The sequence below is a fragment of the Triturus cristatus genome, chromosome 3_2, assembly GCF_964204655.1.
Source record: "Triturus cristatus chromosome 3_2, aTriCri1.1, whole genome shotgun sequence".
In the NCBI taxonomy this organism is placed as follows: domain Eukaryota; kingdom Metazoa; phylum Chordata; class Amphibia; order Caudata; family Salamandridae; genus Triturus; species Triturus cristatus.
Genome location: NC_140584.1, coordinates 1,156,151,412 through 1,156,172,281, shown reverse-complemented (window position 1 = coordinate 1,156,172,281; position 20,870 = coordinate 1,156,151,412). Strand labels below are relative to the sequence as shown.

At 45.5% G+C, this 20,870-nt stretch overlaps 1 protein-coding gene across 1 annotated transcript in view; it reads right to left on the bottom strand.

The window, feature by feature from the left end:
• Positions 1–4,092, bottom strand: part of LOC146859311 (large ribosomal subunit protein mL52-like) — a 106,444-nt gene extending 102,352 nt beyond the window's left edge. Inside the window, exon 1 of the mRNA XM_085646968.1 lies at positions 4,019–4,092. Within this exon, the coding sequence (XP_085503094.1) occupies positions 4,019–4,046 (28 nt within the window). The 5' untranslated portion in view covers positions 4,047–4,092. The remainder of the gene's footprint in view (positions 1–4,018) is intronic.
• Positions 4,093–20,870: the final 16,778 nt, after the last annotated feature.

Sequence of the window (20,870 nt, the reverse complement as noted above, 5' to 3'; positions counted from 1 at the left end):
ACAACCACGACCATGTCTACCACCACGTCCACCACCACCACGTCCACCACCACCACGTCCTCCACCATCATCACTTCCACCACCACCACATCCACAACCACCATCACGTCCACCACCATGTCTACCATGTCCACCACCACCAAGTCCACCACGTCCACCACCACCACGTCCACAACCATGTCCACCACCATCATGTCCACCACCACCACATCCACCACCACAACCACTTCCACCACCATGTCCACAGCCGCCGCCACCACGTCCACAGCCACCACCGCCACGTCCACACCCACATCCACCATGTCCAAAACCACATCCACCACCACCACATCCACCAACACCACCACGTCCACCACCATTTCCTCCACCACCACCATGTCCTCCACTACCACATCCACCACCACCATGTACACCACCACCACCAGCACGTCCTCCACCACCACCACCATGTCCTCCACCACCACCACATCCACCACCACGTCGTCCACCACCACATCCACCACCACCACGTCCTCCATCACCACATCCACAACCACCACCATGTCCACAACCACCACCACGTCCACAACCACCACCACGTCTACAACCACCACCACGTCCTCCACCACCACGTCCTCCACCACCACCACGTCCTCCACCGCCAATTCCTCCACTACCACCACATCCTCCACCACAATGTCCACCACCACCATAATGTCCACCACCACGTCCACAACCACATCCACCACCACCACGTCCACCACCATGCCCACCAGCACCACTTCCATCACCACCATGTCCTCCACCACCACGTCCACCACCACCAGCACGTCCACCACGCCCACCACCACCACATCCACCATCACCACATCCACCACATCCACCACGTTTCTTCCGATTGGATTGGTTAACTAAAACCACCGTATCATTAAATCAGAAGATGAAAGTGTAAGAGGATCCTTTCGGTCAGGGGAGAAGCAAACAGCCACCGTAGTCCGTGACCGTGCCGTCTTCCTGCATCGCCATCACACTTTCATCTTCTAATTTAATGATACGGTGGTTTTAGTTTACCAATCCAATCGGAACATACCCTACTTTGAGGATTATTGTGTTCTACAATCCAGCTCTTCAATAAGAATTCCACTTTTTAGTTGAGGATTTACGCGGTATTACTTTCCTGGATGATCTTTATATCCAGTGACTTCCATTATACCTCAAAACCAACTTTCCGAGGTGTAAGCCCTGATGAAGTTCCGAAAGATTGTAGCCCAAAGGAACGAAACGCGTTGGCTGTTTTTATGAACAAATTTTGGAATAAAAGAAGGATTTGACAAAGCAAACGGACTATTTGTACTTTGTTCAGTGCACCTACTATTGTGTGTGTGTATATATATATATATATATATAATGTTTTTTGGAGAACCTTTCCTCGGTGCATGTCCGCTTTAAAAAAAAATCTCACATTAATCCTGTACATGTATTTACTTTCCTTTTTGAACAAGTAATTTTTACGTTAGACCGATTCCCTCTGGGCATTACATCTTTTATTTTAATAACATTTCAACAGGACTTCTCAAAACAACCGCAAATTTTCCCAACGAGCCGCGTAAATGGGCAGTCCAAACAAGGATCAAATAAATGTGACTCTCGATCATCACACTACCGCAATTTACGTCTTCAACCACTATCGACTGCACGTTGTAAGTGGGTACTTTTCAGTTTAGAATTAACACATTAAATTAGAAAATACAGTTTTCAGAATGCATTGATCTGCTCGCTATAAAGCGAAAACTGCCTACCGATGTTTCTACCCATTTATTTAGTCATCTTATAAACGTATGAATATGACCTTGGATTTCGAATCGGAGCACCGAACTGATCATTCGAAATGAATTCTTGAAAGAGGTGGAAATCTATGTTACGAAAGATGTAAAGTAATCATACATGCCAACATTTCAGAAGAGCCAAGTGGGAGATTTAAAAAAAAAAAATCGGGAGAATGGGGCCTTGAATCGGGTTACTGTCATGTAGGGGCTTTAGAAGCGTGCTGCTGCAGGATCGGACATTTGAAACGCAAATGCACGTTTTTCGTTCTCGCCTGAGCTCTGGTGAGAGCTTTAGTAAATGGGGAATTTAGAAGTGCAAATGAGTGCTTTTCAGGCCTCCAAATACAGTGCAGGTACGCCAGGCACGTGCACCATTTGGCAGCCTGCCTGATAACTTTTGCGGCCGCTTTAATGTTCTCAGTGAGCCGCGCGGCCACTGAGAACATCAAAGCGGCCGCGAAAGTGATCACCATTTGCCACCCCCTCCCTTATCCCACTTCCTTCTTGTTATATTTACCATTCGTCATCATGAGGCCGTCATCATTCGTCTCACAAAATGTTGAAGTGTTTAGAGGCAATTAGTTTTGTCCTTTCGGGTGTACAAGAAAAAGTATTAACTCGTATTGACCCAATACGAAGCTCTTGCCTCCTCCCCTAAAGCTCCCTAAATGTGCCATGATGACATTTGCATTCCACTGGGAATGGTTAAGGGTTTTATGTGTGCTGGATGTATACTTTCCCATATATTACTTTGAAGTAAAGCCCGCATGAGAGAAACATCCTGTCACACAGTGACATTGAGGGAACGAATCTCATCTTCGGCAGCGCCTTTACAGCGGTGGCGAACCCCTGGACCGAAGGAGACGGAGCCTAAACTGCTGCTTCCTTCGCATCGCCATCCTTGCATACAGGTGTGAGTGCTATACATTTGAGCATCAAAGATTATAAAATGTGGTTTATTCCTCGTATTTATAGCTTACTCTAGTGTTTAGGATGTTCTCCCGCTGACGTTCACTTCACACCTCACTTGACCCGCATACACCTCGTCTTGGCCTAGAAACCGGTCTTGTCATTGCCCTGAAGTCGGCCGTCTGTGACCTCGTCCGTGCCCCGGTAGCAGGGCATGTGTCACGGTAGGGAGCGTGTGCGCGTAACAAGCTCAGTCACTTGCTGTAAGATATCCTCCCTCTGCCAGTACAGGGCAGCGAGCCCCGGGCGGACAACTCCCAGCATGACACAGCGGGCGTCGGGCCCTGCGCACGGTTTCATGCTGTTCAACCAGTCCATCCGTTCCCCCGTCTCCCAGGAGTACTTACTGGCTTTTCAGTTTGCACGAGAGGGTTTGGCGGGCCTTGTTCTCAGATGTATACTCTGTTTCACGCTTTCTGAGGCGGACAGCATGCTGCTTGTTCTGCAAGAGCCGAGCGCGCCTTCTGGTCTCAGGGCTTGGCAGCAAAGCAAACAAGCATTGGCATAGCCAATAGGGCTCGTCTTTGGGATCTTATAAGTGTTTAGCCATGCAATTAGTTGATGTTGTTGCACCAAGGATATTGTGCTGCATAGTAAATACTTATAAGGTCCCAAAAGCGAGACTTATTGGCTATGCCAATGCTTGTTTTCTTACCTTTCAGAAGCATGGAGCGCAATGGCAGGCAGAGAGAGGGTGATGCAAGTGTTGTGCACTGGCCTGCAGGTTGCTGGCACTCCATACACTTCATCCCCCTGTGAGGCAGCCCGGTCTGAGACCGCTTCCACACGCCGCCCCCCAGCACTTCACAGGTCTTCAAAAGACCATTCGCTTGTTAATGAGGCTTTGTTGGTTTATCACACCTTCCAGAGCCCCTGCATCGACACTCAGACTATTGCTGGAAGAATTTTACTCAATACCAAGCCCTGTCAGCTGAAACGGGTTTTTGCTTGCAGGAATCGGGAGGCGGGAGACTAGCCTTGAAATCAGTAGTCTCCCGCCTGAATAGGGAGAGTTGGCATGTCTGAGTAATGGGGGCAAACGCATCAGCGCATGAGCACATGAGCAGTCCTACGTAACGAAGAGAGAATGGTAACCTACAATAAAAGAACCCTTCTGGAATCAGAACTCTCTGATTGTAGTGTAATGCGGGCACTGCATGCAGGAGAGAGGTAAAAATGTTTCTTGGGAGAAACATCAGCTACGAAATGGGAGAAGCACCTCCACCCTCAACTGCCCTCCTCACCGAGTCTTGCAGCTACGGCCGCCGCCATTACGATGTGAAAATCCGCACAGTTCTAGCCTGTCCCAAAGTTGAAATAGAAACAGGACAAAGAAGGGACATTACTACAAATGTATGACCAAGGCAGAATGCCCGCCGGACATCGTACGCCGTACAGGAGGGTGGAGTTAATGTGAATACAGAGATGAATGCGCAGTGAAGAATAAACAAGCATTTGCAATGCAATAGTTCTCGCATTTATAAGAGTTTGAGCTATTGGCATTGTAAAATTACAATGCCTTTTATTTATGTTTTGGTTTTAAAACAAATAAAAGGCATTGTCATTTACAATGTCAGTAGCATAAACTCGCATAAAAGCAGTGTGTGGAGTGCAGCAGTGTGCGGCGTGCAGCAGTGAGCGGCGTGCAGCAGTGAGTGGCGTGCAGCAGTGAGTGGCGTGCAGCAGTGTGCGGCATGCAGCAGTGTGTGGCGTGCAGCAGTGTGCGGCGTGCAGCTGTTTGCGGCGTGCAGCAGTGTTTCGTGTAGCAGTGTGAGGCGTGCAGCAGTGTGAGGCGTGCAGCAGTGTGCGGCGTGCAGCAGTGTGCGGCGTGCAGCAGTGTGTGGCGTACAGCAGTGTCCTGCAGCATACAGCAGTGAGTAATGCAGCAGTGTGCAGCAGTGTGTGGCGTGCAGCAGTGTGCGGCGTGCAGCAGTGTGCGGCGTGCAGCAGTGTGTGGCGTGCAGCGGCGTGCAGCAGTGTGTGGCGTGCAGCGGCGTGCAGCAGTGTGCGGTGTGCAGCAATGTGCGGCGTGCAGCAGTGTGTAATGCAGCAGTGTGTTATTGGATAGTGGAAATGCTTTTGTCAGATGCCAGATGTCTGGCCACAAGCATGGACAGCTCTAATGCCCCCGACATTACCAAATAAGTCTCTAATTGAAAATCTCATCGTCATTTTGGTGCACCTATAATGCCGGATAGGAGGCCGGGGCTTTGTTAGGTCTGTGGAAAAGCCAGACGAAAAATTGAAGCATTAACGTGTGTGCTCTTTTGTGGCAAAAACTACAGCCAGGTACAGAGAATGCATCGCACAGTGCATAAAGGGATACTGATACAATTACTGTATTGTGCTGCTCTTATGGGACAGCGGAGTCCTTCAACAGATAGTGACATGTATGCTGCACAGAAAACAGCAGGACTGGGGGAGGAAAATATGTAGCATCAATGATACAAAACAGATTATAAAGTGGCCCAAGGTTTTAAAAATGTACATGGTACAGTGCACGGATGCTTTAAAGTAAATGTATTATTACGTTTTGAGGACTTTTAGAGAAAAGAGAGTATACTAGATTGGAAATGTATAACCTACATTAAGATTCAAACAGTGCCCTGTTAAAAATAGTCCATAACCCCGAATAAACATAAAAATGCCTGGAGCTGGGACCAGTGGGAGCTTGTTTACACCAAGGGAAGATAATGATACTCCCAAATGTCATATCCTACAGTGCACACCACCAGGATAAAATAATTGTCAGTGCAATCTGCAGACAGATCTCTCAGATGAAACGAGGCGACGGTAGCGCTCCATACAAGACTGGTGTCAACAAAGGCTACATTTGAGAGAACATTCGAGGTATTACATCAGAACTGCCTGGCATACAAATAACTGCATAGGCTCAGTTTGGGTAAAGGCCCACCGAATGCTATAGCTGCAGCAAATATATGCTTGTCACATTTTGGAAACACTTGAACCACTGCACTTTGTAGTAGGAGAGCATTTCGTATTTAAAGCTGTACTGACAAGCAAGCATTTCTTGCGTTGTTAACAAGTCTTGTAGGACTGATACCGAGTAAGAGGAAAACGAAGTATAGTGTTACTTTTATGGTTTTAGCCGTAATAGTGTAAAAGAGGCCGATTGTAAACTATTTGGAAAGCTTTCTAGCCCACCATTCGCATATTGGTATGCAGACATAATTGAAAGACTATTTATTAGGTGAGGCTGCATTATTAAAATATATGGTTGACTCATGAAGACAGTCATCTATATTTGGGCGACTCTTGCGGTATGATCGCGGAAAACATTGTAGTCTGTGTGCCCATGTGTTCCGTATACACTTCCTACCATGTGTATAAACAGTCATGCACTCATGAACTCCGTCCACCAGTATAACGTATCTCTCAGTCATGGATGCTGTGCGTTGTGTACATATCCATACCTATGTTCTATACTCGCCCCGTGCGTGTGGCCCTGTTGACACATGTATGCATCTCCTAAGGTCATGCAGATGTGTACACATGCTAGTATGCTCTAGTCTACACTCTAGCTGAGTGTGTTTTGTAAGGGTACATCTTATGGATATTATAGACTGAAGTAGCATTACTTTATACATTATAGTGCAGTAACGGAGTATCTAGAACTATGGAAGAAAGTCACGAAGAATGTACAGTTTATTCATTTATTTATTTTAGTCACCATCACACAGTGCAAGGGATCCGACAGGTTATAGCGTCAAGAGGCTGAGCGCAGGAAGAGATTATAAAAATTGAGAGTTTGTAAACTTTAAAACAAGCAGGAAGGGGGTGGCAAATGGTGTTCACGGGCGCTTTGTTGTCCTCAGTGGCCGCGCGGCTCACTGAAAACATCAAAGCGCCCGCGAAATGTAAGTGATCGCAATCGCGATCACACTTCAAAGCGCGGCTGTGTGACAGGCGAAAGTGAAAGAAAACGAGTGCTTTCAGGCCTCCAAATGGTGCGCGCGCCCGGCACATGCACTGTATTTGGAGGCCTGAAAGCACTCGTTTGCACTTCCAAAACTCGCTTACTATAAGTCTCGCCAGAGCAGCGCTAAAGCGCTGTCTCAGGCGAGACCTAAAAACAAGCATTTGCAATGCAATCGGTCTCGCATTTACGCGAGGTTAACCTATTGGCATTGTAAATGACAATGCCTGTTATTTATGTTTACAAAAAAAGGCATTTTCATTTACAATGTCAATATCTTAAACTTGGGTAAATGCGAGACCGATTGCATTGCAAATGCTTGTTTTCCAACTAATGGGGTTTGTAATGTCGTTCATGCCACTTAAAATTCCTCATTGCTTACGAATTAAAATACTTGAATCATGGATAAACATAAGATTGCAATTAACAATGTAGTCCCGTGGTGTTAAATGTTTTTCGATTTCGGGATTTATATATGGCGCTGTTTTTTACAGAGATTTGTGAGCTGAAATGTATTTTTGTACATTTTTTGAGCATCTGTCTGTCATGAAGTGGGTGCGCATTTCTTACAGACATTGTATGTTATGGAGCAATCTGGAGCTTAACTAAACATACTAATTTGGAAAAGGTTTTTTTAAAAGCATCATCCAAATCAGTTTCCTGGTCAAATATTAGCATATAGGGCAATTCAGGTAGTTATATGAGAACACATATTTCTTATTGATTAAATATGTCTTGCATTTGGAGTGTCTCGCTTTCCTTTGAGTTCTTACATCAGTAATGCTGTCTCGAAGGCAGACCAATTGGTGAAAACGTGACGCTCAATTTCCATTACATGTACACACTTTATTACCGAAGGAAGGTCAAGCTTGGCTTATCTCTATAGCATACATTCAACTGGAGTGCGGCACTGTAAAATAATTTGATGGATGTATATGTTACTGCATTATTAGCAATGAGCAAAATGAAATTTCACACGTGACCTCAACATATACAGACTGACTTGAATATGAATGTCTTTGAATCAAGTTTTTTATGATGTGTAGGGGTGCGTTTTCTAATGAATATTAATCAGGCCACATTTCTGTGCAAAATGCCATTGTGACCAAGATGGAAGTCACTCTGTCACTCACCTTGTGTTTCACCCTTCTCCCCACTCCCCCCGCCACCCCACGAGCATTCTCTCCCGGCAAGCTCCATGGCACACAGTCAAGCTGTGGTGTATTGGGATATTTTAATTGTTATTCTTGTTCTGGTCACAGTGATTTTCCACAGTTCGGATGTAATTTGCAACATGTTGCCTACTTTACCATTTTTCACTGAGAGCTATTCCTTCACATAACGTGCCATTGTTAATGTAACTTGTCCAGCTCGAACATCTCTCAATGATATTAGCATAGATGGTGTTGAATAATTGTTCATATGGTGGGTCAATGTTTAGGCGTTTAGGTAATATGATGTTTATTTCCTTGTCCTCACACCACCATGATTCTGAAAAAAAGTTCTCATTTTCTATGCAAAGATTGTGTATAAAAAATCCTCAGTTTTGGTGGTGAACCAAAGACATTACTAATCTAGGAGGGAACCTGCCCAATTCTTTCCTGATTTTGCTGCCCATCGAGACTTATAACATTTTCTGATTTTTGCATACTCTTTATAACTTTGCATTTGCGGCCTAGTTATACTAGCTTAAAAACATGTACGTAAGCACTATTTTCTAATTAATAAAAACACTTTATTAGGCGCATTCTAATGTTGTGCATGATAGATATATATATATACATATATATATATATATATATATATATATATATATATATATATTACCTACTGGCGGTCGCCAGTAGGTAGTTATAGTTAGGACCCTGTTTCCATAGGAAATCCGCAACATTCTATTTGGAATAACTTTTGCGCCGGTTGACGAATCCTCGCGAAATTTTTAAAACTAATGGGGCGCTATGCTCCGCTCCTACCCTGAAAGTCTCGGGGGGATTCGTCAAGCGGGGGCTGAGATAAAAGGGGGGTCCCAAAACGCATTTTTCCCATGCATTTTTCCATAGGACCTTTAGACACAGCTACAGCCCGAACGGCTGAACAGAGTAACATGAAATTTGGCAGAGAGGTAGTCCTCAGGTCAAGGAAGTGCCTTTTGTAGGTCTGGTGTAAATCTGTTCAGTAGTTCCTGAGAAAATAGCATTTAAATCAATATATATATCTGAGCCAGCTTACGGTAAGCTTACGGTAAGCTTACCGTACGCGTACGGTGCCGTGCGCGAGCGCGATTCTGATTGGCTGTTAGATCTTAGTAAACATTCGAATCGTTCGAAACCAGGAAGCGGCGTCCGCCATTTTCTCTCTCTTGCACTCTGACGGGGAGAGGATAAACAAAGGCCAAAAACATATAAACGGACTGGTTAGACAGCTTCTAACCACCTAGCTTTGATGTATTTGTCCCCAAAGTACCCCCAAGACAAAAAATTGTTTTTTTATTTTTTTGCGAAAAATCGCCGATTACGCTTACCGTACACGTACGGTAAAAAAAATTAAAAAAAAAATTATCCACATTCTCCCCACCCCGTGCGCAAATGGTGCCCGCAGGGCACCAATTGGGCATGGCTTTTATTATATTAGAAATCGAAACGATTAACTTTCACAACGAAGCGCTGAATATGTCCTCCATGTGCGCACGGTGCACGAAGCGCATCGTGCGTACATGGCCCATCCACGGCACTAACTGTGTAAAGTGGGCGCGCGGTGCGCGAAGCGCACCGCGTGCTCACTGTGCGCGCACGGTGCGTGAAGCGCACCGTGCGCGCACGGAACAAACTGCGTTAAGTGGGCACGCACGCCACGAATGGCGTAAAGTAACTTAGCATTTAAAAAAACGTACAAATTCACTGAAAAAACCATAGGTTTCACACTCGTTATAGTTAGGAATTAGCATTTAAAAAACCTTGCAAATTCAGTGAAAAAACCATAGGTTTCACACATGTTATAGTTAGCTGGACATTTTACTGATAAAAAACCAATGAAATTCCCCCGTTATAGTTAGTGCAGGCAACTATAACTCACGCGACCGCAATCCTCTGCTGATGACATATGTGTCTTTATGAAAAAAAAATATTTGTAATATATGTCTAGCTAAAATTTAATGGAAGAAGACATGGGCAAATAATTGTCTAAATACAGTATTAGCATCAGCAGAGGATTGCGGTCGCGTGAGTTATAGTTGCCTGCACTAACTATAACGGGGGAATTTCATTGGTTTTTTATCAGTAAAATGTCCAGCTAACTATAACATGTGTGAAACCTATGGTTTTTTCACTGATATATATATATATACATACACACACACACACACGTCTGTAATCTGTTAAATTTGTTCTAGTAGTCCATTTCCAGATCGACTTCCTTTTAGTTAGGCCTTATTAAGTCTCTTCTCTGGATGTCTTTTCTATCATATAGAACCTCATCCCATGCCCAGGCTATTCCTAGCTTGCTCACTCCTTTTTAGGTCGAGCTAGGCAGCACATGCGCTGTCTCTTTGAGATGTGCTGTAATGACTCAGTGGGCTTCAAGTGAGGTTATTTTCTTACAATTGGCGGCTTGCATTGTCACTCGTAAATGCAGATTTTCCTAATAAGTTATGAAGGAAAGTCTTAATTTTATTAAAGACTCGGAGGCAAGTATTATGCTTTCTTTTCTTTCTTTATTCAAATAGCAGCAAGATAAGTGAAAAAACTACACTCTCCAGAAGGCTGTAGGAGAAAACTACTGGCCAATGGGGAGAACGATAACACAAAACAATCCAATCAGGTCAGGCCAACCATATAAGGACCTATCTGACCGCAAGCAGTCCTCTTTTCTTGTGCGAGTTAGGAAGAAGTCGAAAACAAAGGAACCAAAAATAACAGTATGCAAACAGTCAAAATCCAGGAAAACAGTTCTTGACCCAGGAACACCATGGACGAAACATCCTGAGGAAGCCATGTTGGAAGACAGATGGACGCCGACGCCAAGAACTCCGTTGAGGCAGGACCATTCTCACGAGGAAGTCGGTGGTAGTTCTGGAGTACCTAAAGGGGGGGAGAAAACAGAACGAATTAGAGCTGTTGTGGAGGGATAATACTTGCATCCGAGTCTTTAATAAAATTAAGACTTTACGTCATAACTTATTAGGAAAATCTACATTTTATGGCAAGACCGGAGGCTCCTATTATGCTGGTTCAAAGCATATCAACAACCAAAGAAGAAGCAGTAATCACAGGTTTACAATAAAAGGTCTTAAACACATTATCATTAGACCAATCTGCTGACTTAAGGATATCCTCCAGACGCGAGCCTGTCCAAAAGGCTTTAGAAGCCATGGCACCCCTGGTAGAGTGAGCACCAAACACAGAAGCATCAATGCCCGCAAGAGACATGATCCAACGGACCCAACGGGCCAAGGTAGCAGCAGAAACGGGGAGATGAGGTTTGCAGAAAGAAATGAGCAATTGCGTATGGGAAGAAGTCCTAAAGTCAGCAGATTTTTGTAAGTAGGATTTTAAACACCGACCTACACACAACTTCGATTGAGCTGGAAAATAAGGATAAAACACTGATTGTAAATTTGTTTTAGTACATCTCTGCACTTGAAACAACACCCCAGTAGGAGAAAACTGTCTTGAGGAAAGATCTAAAGCCCTGACATCAGAGACCCGTTTAATGGATATTAAACACAACAGCATAGTAAGCTTTGCAGACAACATTTTCAGGGAGAGAGCAGTATTGTCAGGCCAATCCAAAAACAATTTGAAAACCAAATTAACGTCCCATAAAGAAGTATACTTAGCCAACGGAGGTTTTGAAAAGCGGACTCCTCTTAGCAAACGGCAAACCAGCGGATGAGATCCAACCGGTTTGTTGTCGATAGGGCAGTGATTAAGAGAAATAGCTGATCTGTACAGGTTGACTGTGCGATACGACTTGCCAGCGCTGGCCTCCGAGGCCAGAAAATTAACCACAAAAGTCACAGAGGCTGAAAAGGGATCGATAGACCGTTCCAAACACCAGCTTGACCAAAGAGACCAAGCGTATTTGTACGCCCTGGAAGTACCGGGAGCCCAGGCCCGACTGATAAAGAATGAAGCCTCTTGAGAAAGGAGTTGGTCAGAAGAGAGAGACCGGACAGCTTCCAGGCCGATAGAGTCAGAGACCGATCCAGAATGAGGTTGTGAGGGGAACCTCGAGGGTCCAGAAGAAGGTCCTTGGAATGAGGGAGAAGGACCGGAAAGTCCACTGCTAGTTCCAAAAGAGAAGGAAACCATATCTGGGATTGCCAAAAGGGCACCACCATGACCAGAGACATCTGTTGACGATGAATCTGGGAAAGGACCCTGTTGATCATGAGAAAGGGAGGAAAAGCGTAATTGAGATGAAGTGACCAATTCTGAAGGAACGCATCGGTCGCTAATGCTAGCGGATCCGAGCGCCAACTGTAAAAACGAGGTAATTGGGAGTTGAGGCGAGATGCAAATAGGTCGATGAAGAAAGGACCCCACTTGAGAGAGAGAGAATGAAACACAGAGGGAAGTAATCTCCAGTCGCTGGAATCTCGGAGATACCGAGAGTGCCAGTCCGCGATGGAATTGAGGTCGCCGGGGAGATACTCGGCTTGGAGAGAGAGATTGTGAAGGAGACAGTAATGCCACAGACTCTTGGGGAGTTCCGCAAGGGGTTTGGATCTTGTGCCACCGAGACGGTTGATGTAACGGACCGCAGAAACATTGTCCATCCTGAGATGAATGGAACAATTTACCTTGTTCTTTGCGAGGCTGCGGATTGCAAAGGAGCCTGCAAGCATCTCTAAACAGTTGATGTGCAATGACGACTCCTCTAGAGACCATGTACCTCCAGTCGAGATTGGTCCACAACGGGCGCCCCAACCCGCCAGACTGGCATCTGATTCTAATACAAGATCTGGGGCCGTGGCGAAGATAGTCCTTCTGTTCCACGCATCTAAATGGTCTATCCACCATTGCAGTTCGGAACGCGAGTCTTGATCCAACAGGATAAGGTCTGAGTAAGCCAGCCCCTGACGCAAATGTCTTATCTTTAAGCGCTGAAGGGCCCGATAATGTAGAGGGCCTGGAAAGATAGCTTGAATGGAGTCGGAGAGAAGCCCCACTATCCTTGCGAGGGAGCGAAGGGAAATTCGGGAGAGAGAAAGAACTTGAGAAATTTCTGAACGAATAGATGCAATTTTTTCGGTAGGAAGGAAGAGAGAGGCGGAGGGAGAATCTACGCGAAACCCCAGAAACTCTACACTCTGAGAGGGAAGCAACATGGACTTCTCTGGATTGATCAGAAAACCCAGATCGAGAAGAAGGGATTGGGCCACTTGAAGGTCCTGTAAAAGACCTGGTTGGCTCGCATTAATAAGAAGAATATCGCCCAGGTAGATGATCAGACGAATTCCCAAGGCTCAAAGTAGCCACCACAGGTTTCATGATTTTGGTGAAACTCCATGGTGCTGAAGAAAGACCGAAGGGGAGCGAACAAAACCGATAAGTGACGCCCAGCCATTGAAACTGGAGGAACTTGGAATGAGAGGGGTGGATAGGAACTGTAAGATAAGCATCCTGAAGGTCCAAGCGGACCATCCAATCGTTGGCTCGCAGAGTGTCTCTTAAATGGATAATGGTCTCCATTTTGAAATGTCGGTAAACAACAAACTGATTGAATACCTTGAGGTTGATTACAGGTTGCATCTTTTTGTTCTTTTTGCGAACAAGAAACAACGTGCTCAGGAAGCCCGAGGGATCGAAAGGGAGCTTCTGGATAGCATTCTTTGCCAACAGGGAAAGAATTTCTTGAGAGATCAAGAGAGAAACGTCGGCGGAAAAAACCAGAGGTAGAGGCAAAGTATCCTGGAAAGGAGGAGCGTAAAACTCTATGAGATAGCCTTGGACAGAACTGAGAACCCAAGGGTCGGAAGTTAAAGTATGCCATTTGCTTAAAAAGAGAGCCAAACGTCCTCCTACGGGAGGGCCAGAAGACAGGCTTACCTTGTTGGGAGTAGTTGGAGTTGTTGTTGCCTCTGTGGCCCCTCTGTCCACGACCCCGGAAGCCACGGCCACGTTGGGGATAGAATTATAGCTTGAATTCTTGATAGCCGGAGTTGGAAGCTCCTCTGGAACCTTGGTAGGAAGAAAACCAGCCGGAAGAGCGGCTCCTGCCTCTGCTGGCCCTGCCAAAAACCCGAGGGGTGAAAACTTTCTTGATGGAAAGTTGTGCCTTGTCCAGTGAGGCGAAAGTTGACACAAACTTGGAAAGATCTTTGACCAACGAGTCACCAAATAGTAAACCGTCCGCCTTGGCTCCGGGGTCCTGAGTCGCCAAATTGGCTAATTTAGGGTCTAATTTGATTAGAAGACCTTTGCGTCTTTCATGGGTGATGGCGGCATTGGCGTTGCCCAATAAACAAAAGGTACGTTGGGCCCAAAGAGAAATATCCTCAGGATTTAAGATTAATTCCTCTGAACGCGCTGTCTCCGCCAGGTCTCGAATGCGGGCAAGGGGGCCCACCATATCCAAAAGTTTGTCCTGACAAGAGGACCATGCTTTGTCAACCCCCTTGCGAGGGTCCTTGCCGAACTTCGAGAAAAAGGTGAGAAGCGGTTGGTCAATAGCAGGGGTAACCGTAATGTGAGAGGCCAAAGAAGGTTTAGGACATTCAGATTTGAATTTTGCTCTGACTGACTTATCCAGAGGTTGTCTGAGCTTGGAAGCGATGTACTCTCCCACATGGGGAATGGGAAACCATTCAGTGGAATTTGGATGCCGAATCAAAGCAGGATCAAACATAGGCACCCCTTCCGAGTCCAGGATAGGCTCTGATTCAAAAGGGGACAATTTTTGCTTCTTGGGCGAAGAATCGCTGACCCCAAGTAGATCAAAAAGATTATCATCATCCGTGTCACGCAAATCATCATCCGTATCATGGATGGTATCAATGACCAGCTTCTTAGGAACCTCCACGTTTTTAATTTTGGCTTTGCTTTTGCCAAATGTCAAAGTAGACCCCTCCTTTGACTGAGGCCTGGGAGGAAGAGAATCCTCAATCTTGCACGAGGTACCCTCGCTAACCACATGTGACACTTTTTTAGATAAGACAGTGGCAGGAACCAGTTTACGTTTTCTGCTTTCCCCCGCAGACTGGGCCAAAGCTTTGGTCATGATACTAAGTAAAGAATTTTCCATGTTTCTAGAAACTCTCAGCATGGAGTTTTCCACAGCAGTTTCCACTGAAGAATTGATAAACTGGCTCAAATCAGACTTAAAATTAGAGCTTTCATCATTATCAAGCTCAGGAGAGCTGGAAATATCCATTTTAACAGACTGCTGAGGAACCGGGAAGCAAAGGGTTAATAAAGGCCGAAAAACTAAAGGGGGCGTGTACAACTGGCCTGCCGGTGAAAAAACGAGCTTTAGAAGAGGCGTGGCGAGGCTGAAACAGTCGAGCGCTGAGGAGACCATGAGGAGGAAGCAATTATGAAGAGGCAGCCGTCAGCGCTAACAAGCGGCAAAGCTGAAGAAGCGAGCTTGTGCAGGAAGCGCTGGTAGTGTAAACAAAGGCGCGCGCGAGAGCAGACGCGCGGAACCCAAGAGCTATGGGGAAATTCGAATGCGCAACTTTTGAGCAGGCACAAAACACGCTAACAGCGCGCAACACTAGCGAGAGTCATGAATTAAAACGGCATACACCAACTAAAAATATAGAATTATGCAAAAGGAGAATAAAATAAGCGACTTATCTGACTGCGAGCAGCAAGAAAAGAGGACTGCTTGCGGTCAGATAGGTCCTTATATGGTTAGCCTGACCTGATTGGATTGTTTTGTGTTATCGTTCTCCCCATTGGCCATTTCTCCTACAGCCTTCTGGGGAGTGTAGTTTTTTCACTTATCTTGCTGCTATTTGAATAAAGCAAGAAAAGAAAGCATAATAGGAGCCTCCGGTCTTGCCATAAAATTCAGCAGTATGGTTTGTTAAAGGCATCCATTGTCATTTTACTGTTGCTCCTCCCAGAGAGCAGCGAGTAATTACATTCTCATTACACAAGTGAGGTTTATAGCTCTGTTTTTAGACCTTCTTTTTTTGTTCTTTCGTTCAACAACGTATTGAAACGATACTTTGTGTTGGCTGACATTGAAACTGTAGTTTTCTGGTTCAACCTTCATTTATTTTTTATTGTAATGTTTTGTTTCCGCCCGTAAAACTATTTTAACGTTCTTCGTCTGTTTTCCTGTAATGTTTTGTTTTCGGTCCGCATTTGCATTAATGTTTTGTTGCTAGTATTTTTTTTCTAATGTTTTGATTCCGTTCATGCCATTTACAGGAGATGTCTACAGAGAGGATGTGGCATAATGGAAACATCTATGTACTTTGGTGCTGGGGAGCAAGGTTCGAGTGTTAACGTAACATCCAGTAAGTGTGGTACGAGACGAGACATGAAACTGTTTGTTGCATTTATTGTAAGGACATGATTTATAGCCTTCAACATTTAAAATGTCACTGTTGCAGTTGCAAAATTGACTTAATGCTATTACTATTAGCTGTGGGCAATATAGCCTTACAGCAGCATCTACAAATCTTTCAGCTATATAGCAGGGTTCGAGTTTTTATGTCACTTAACATCACATAATTGAAGAGTGTTCGAGTGTTTCGCCACAGTTCGCGCAGATAGTGCTGATCTCTAGACACGTGTTTCTGGTTCTTTAACCATCATCAGTAGAGATTACAGTCTTTCAAATGTGGGGTTTGCTGAGTAGGCTGCCAACATCTTTCTCAGGTCAGGTACCTCTCACAGGCATGCGGGTGCTTCATCCATGAGCTCGTCAGCTCAATGACTCACGGGAGTACTATTAAACAGGAACAGGGGTGGGAGCACACCGCTTCACCTCCGAGCAAGGTTCGCCCCTGACATTGTGGTAATTGCACTTTCAGTTACTTGCTTGCTTCAAGAGTGTTCTAGTGTTTCGCCACAGGTGGCGCAGATAGTGCTGATTTCTAGACACGTGTTTCTGGTTCTTTAACCGTCATCAGTAGAGATTACAGTCTTTGAAATTTGGGATTTGCTGAGTGGGCTGCCAACATCTTTCTCAGGTCAGGTACCTCTCACAGACATGCGGGTGCTTCATCCATGAGCTCGTCAGCTCAACGACTCATGGGAGTACTATTAAACAGAAACAGGGGTGGGAGCACACTGCTTCACCTCCCAGCAAGGTTTGCCCCTGGCATTGTGGTAAATGCAGTTTCAGTTGCTTGCTTCAAGAGTGTTCGAGTGTTTCGCCACAGTTGCTGCAGATAGTGCTGAACTCTAGACACGTGGTTCTGGTTCTTTAACTGTCATAGAAAGAGATTACAGTCTTTCAAATGTGGGGTTTGCTGAGTAGGCTGCCAACATCTTTCTCAGGTCAGGTATCTCTCACCGGCATGCGGGTGCTTCATCCACGAGCTTGTCAGCTCAATGACTCATGGGAGTGCTATTAAACAGGAACAGGGGTGGGAGCACACCACTTCACCTCCCAGGAAGGTTCACCCCTGGCATTGTGGTAAATGCAGTTTCGGTAACTTTGCTTGCTTCAAGAGTGTTCGAGTGATTCGCCACAGTTGGCGCAGATAGTGCTGATCTCTAGACACGTGGTTCTGGTTCTTTAACCGTCATCAGTAGAGATTACAGTCTTTGAAATTTGGGATTTGCTGAGTGGGCTGCCAACATCTTTCTCAGGTCAGGTACCTCTCACAGACATGCGGGTGCTTCATCCATGAGCTCGTCAGCTCAATGACTCACGGGAGTACTATTAAACAGGAACAGGGGTGGGAGCAAATCGCTTCACCTCCCAGCAAGGTTCGCCCCAGGCATTGTGGTAAATGAAGTTTCGGTTACTTGCTTGCTTGAAGAGTGTTCGAATATTTCGCCACAGTTGGCGCAGATAGTGCTGATCTCTAGACACGTGGTTCTGGTTCTTTAACCGTCATCAGTAGAGATTACAGTCTTTCAAATGTATAGTTTGCTGAGTAGGCTGCCAACATCTTTCCCAGGTCAGGTACCTCTCACAGGCATGTGGGTGCTTCATTCACGAGCTCGTCAGCTTAATGACTCACAGCAGTAATATTAAACAGGAACAGGTGTGGGAGCACACCGCTTCACCTCCCAGCAAGGTTCGCACCCTGGCATTGTGGTAAATGCAGTTTCAGTTACTTGCTTGCTTCAAGAGTGTTCGAGTGTTTCGCCACTGTTGGCGCAGATAGTGCTGATCTCTAGACACATGTTTCTGGTTCTTTAACCATCATCAGTAGAGATTACAGTCTTTCAAATGTTGTGTTTGCTGAGTAGGCTGCCAACATCTTTCTCAGGTCAGGTACCTCTCACAGGCATGCGGGTGCTTCATCCACGAGCTCGTCAGCTCAATGACTCACAGGAGTACTATTAAACAGGAACAGGGGTGGGAGCACACCGCTTCACCTCCCAGCAAGGTTCGCACCTGACATTGTGGTAGTTGCACTTTCAGTTACTTGCTTGATTCAAGAGTGTACGAGTGTTTTGCCACAGTTGGCGCAGATAGTGCTGATCTCTAGACACGTGTTTCCGGTTCTTTAACCGTCATCAGTAGAGAATACAGTCTTTCAAATGTGTGGTTTGCTGAGTAGGCTGCCAACATCTTTCTCAGGTCTGGTACCTCTCACAGGCATGCAGGTTCTTCATCCATGAGCTCATCAGCTCAATGACTCATGGGAGTACTATTAAACAGGAGCAGGGGTGGGAGCACACCGCTTCACCTCCCAGCAAAGTTCGCCCCTGGCATTGTGGTAAATGCAGTTTCAGTTACTTCCTTGCTTCAAGTGTGTTCGAGTGTTTCGCCACAGTTGGCGCAGATAGTGCTGATCTCTAGACACATGTTTCTGGTTCTTTAACCGTCATCAGTAGAGATTACAGTCTTTGAAATTTGGGGTTTCCTGAGTAGGCTGCCAACATCTTTCCCACGTCAGGTACCTCTCACAGGCATGCAGGTGCTTCATCCACGAGCTCGTCACCTCAATGACTCACTGGAGAACTATTAAACAGGAACAGGGGTGGGAGCACACCGCTTCACCTCCCAGGAAGGATCACCCCTGGCATTGTGGTAAAAGCAGTTTCGGTTACCTGCTTGCTTCAAGAGTGTTCGAGTGTCAAAGTTGGTGCAGATAGTGCTGATCTCTAGACACGTGTTTCTGGTTCTTTAACCGTCATCAGTAGAGATTACAGTCTTTCAAATGTTGTGTTTACTGAGTAGGCTGCCAACATCTTTCTCAGGTCAGGTACCTTTCACAGGCAGGCGGGTGCTTCATCCAGGAGCTCGTCAGCTCAATGACTCACGGGAGTACTATTAAACAGGAACAGGGATGGGAGCACACTGCTTCACCTCCCAGCAAGGTTCGCACCAGACATTGTGGTAGTTGCACTTCGGTTACTTGCTTGCTTCATGAATGTTCGAGTGTTTCGCCACAGTTGACGCAGATAGTGCAGATCTCTAGACATGTGTTTCTGTTTTTTTAACCGTCATCTGTAGAGATTACAGTCTTTGAAATTTGGCGTTTGCTGAGTAGGCTGCCAACATCTTTCTCAGGTCAGGTACCTCTCACAGGCATGTGGGTGCTTCATCCACGAGCTCGTCAGCTCAATGACTCACGGAAGTACTATTAAACAGGAACAGGGGTGGGAGGCAATGAAGGAAATTCAAGTTACTGGTAAGTACGCCTAGAATTACTTTTCAGGATCAGTACTGGGCTTAAACCTGCAGCACTGATTGATTGATAGGCTTTATTTCGATACATAAAATATCTTAAAAGCAATTCAAACAGTTAAGAAAAAACAGCAGAAAAAGGAAAACACTTTTCCAACAAGACAATAAAAACAATGCTTAATAAATACAATTAGTACAGTTAAGATGAGAATTAAATTGATACGGAAAGCCTTTTTGCACGAATCAACCAGGACCACTTTAAAAATTTAGACACAGCACAAACCACCAAAGTGGATGTGTCAGACAATAAAATAAGCAGGGCCACTGTGTGATTGTGAGTTTCCAACTGTCTACAGAGTGGTCTAAGCCAGTACCTCCTGGGAGAGCAATAATCAGGGCATTCAAAAAGAATATGTGCCACAGTCTCGACCCGCGTGGAGCAGAGAGCACAAAAGGGGGAGGGCTAGGGGGACAATTTCCACCGGGATATCAAATTACCTACAGGTAGGATCCCTACTCTGAATTTAAAATATAGGGCCCTATCAAAAGGAAGAGAAATCACATTGAGATATGGTTCGTAAGCTACCACGTATTTAATCCTCAAAAAGGCTACAGTTGACTTGCATTGGCGTGGATCAACAGTAAGTTTAAACGAAACCCAATCCCAATACAATTTCTTTAGAGTGGATTTGGGAGAGGCAGATCGAGTAGCCCAAGCTTCACCTAAGCCCAACTCCCCCAAAAGATGTTTAACGTCCCTCAACCATTTAATCTTACACCAGCCCCCCATAGACATCACCTCGGACAGTCCCTCTGCATAGGAGGCTAGTTCAGGGACCCTCCACAAGCGGGCCCACAAGAGCAAGGGACGTAGTCGAGCTTGGTCCACAATTGATCTACAACCTAAGTCCAGCAAAACTGGAACTGTGGGTGTACTCGAAGGGAGAGCCATCAGATCTTTCAAAAATTTGCTCTCCGATTTTGCAAGCACGTCAAGATTGCCTATGCCCCACAACTCTGCCCCATACAAGGCAGCACTAACCCCTCTAGCTTTATAGATCTCCACAACTGGGGCAATAAATTGTTTTGTGGAAGTACGATGTTCCCTGAGCAAGGCACCACCCACCCTTTTGTGGTTAAGGAGCATCTTATTGATGTGCGGAGTCCAACACATAGAGTCGCTAAGGCGGATTCCCAAGTAATCAAACTCTGATACCCTCTCCAGGTAAGCAGAGTTCAACACGGGAGGGCTCCCCAGTTTCCCAGGGGGATTCATGATCAAATATTTGGTCTTATCAACATTTATCACCAATCCCCTAAGGGAACAAAACTCCTGGAAGCCATTAAGAAGTTTTTGGAGGCCCTGGGGGGTCTTTGCAATAAGGAGGGTA